This window comes from Penaeus monodon, chromosome 28 (assembly GCF_015228065.2).
Source record: "Penaeus monodon isolate SGIC_2016 chromosome 28, NSTDA_Pmon_1, whole genome shotgun sequence".
Taxonomy (NCBI): Eukaryota; Metazoa; Arthropoda; class Malacostraca; order Decapoda; family Penaeidae; genus Penaeus; species Penaeus monodon.
This window is the reverse complement of record NC_051413.1, coordinates 27,979,266-27,980,116: the sequence shown is the minus strand read 5'-3', so window position 1 is coordinate 27,980,116 and position 851 is coordinate 27,979,266. Positions and strand designations below refer to the sequence as shown.

At 44.1% G+C, this 851-nt stretch overlaps 1 protein-coding gene across 1 annotated transcript in view; it reads right to left on the bottom strand.

The window, feature by feature from the left end:
* The window catches only part of LOC119590976, a gene marked incomplete in the record, with an annotated part of 2,923 nt that overhangs the window by 651 nt on the left and 1,421 nt on the right, over positions 1-851 (bottom strand). The window contains 1 exon segment of the mRNA XM_037939708.1: positions 496-727. Coding sequence (XP_037795636.1) covers positions 496-727 — 232 coding nt within the window.

Here is an 851-nt window from a genome sequence, read left to right as displayed (position 1 = left end):
AAACATGACGAGAGAGGGGGGGGGGGCAGACAGACAGACATATGTTAGAGTTGCAAGTAACAGCAAGCAGAGCCTTAATTTGGACTAACCTGCTTTTACAGATATAAACATCTCAAGTGACCTCAGTGACTTGAGCATGAGTCATAAGACTTTTCGTTTGTGAAATACGGACGTTGTTGAAAATACGAACTACTGAATTCTGTTTTTTACATGACCGAGATGTCAAACTAATAATAAACAATCACTTATAAGAGAAAACAAAGGGTATTTCTATGCTGTTTTATTGCATTTGATTTATAGATTTTGAGGAAGTAGATCTGCATTGGAACATCTGTTCGTCTACTTTCGACTTAGACTGTTTTCTGAATTTTATCTGTTTTTCGTTTATTATTTGCTGATCTATTATTATCACTGTTGGGATAACTGCTAATGCTATCGTCATTTCTATTGCTATCGTCATTTACAGAGCGATATTGTCAACAGAATACTGCCCACCATAATTCCGGTCTTGTCTTCCCAGTGACCTCTTCTTCCGCTCCGGCGAGAGTGACCTGTGCTCCCACGGGGTCAAAACACTGACCGGAGATGTCAATTCTCCAACTCCTTTCGCCTCTTCCCGAATGTTCTCTCGACCCAGCGCTCCTTCGGGTGACCTTCCGAAGGCGTCGCGGCCCAGGACGGCGAGAAGCAAGGCGAGGAGGGCGTGCGTGTCCATGCGTGGCGCGACCTGGAATGACACGACGGACACAGAATTTGATTATTTAGGAGGGGAAGGATGTTCTAGTCTTCGCGCATACGAACGGAAATGTGGAAAAGCTAGCAGCAAGGATTCATATGTACCGATTCATATG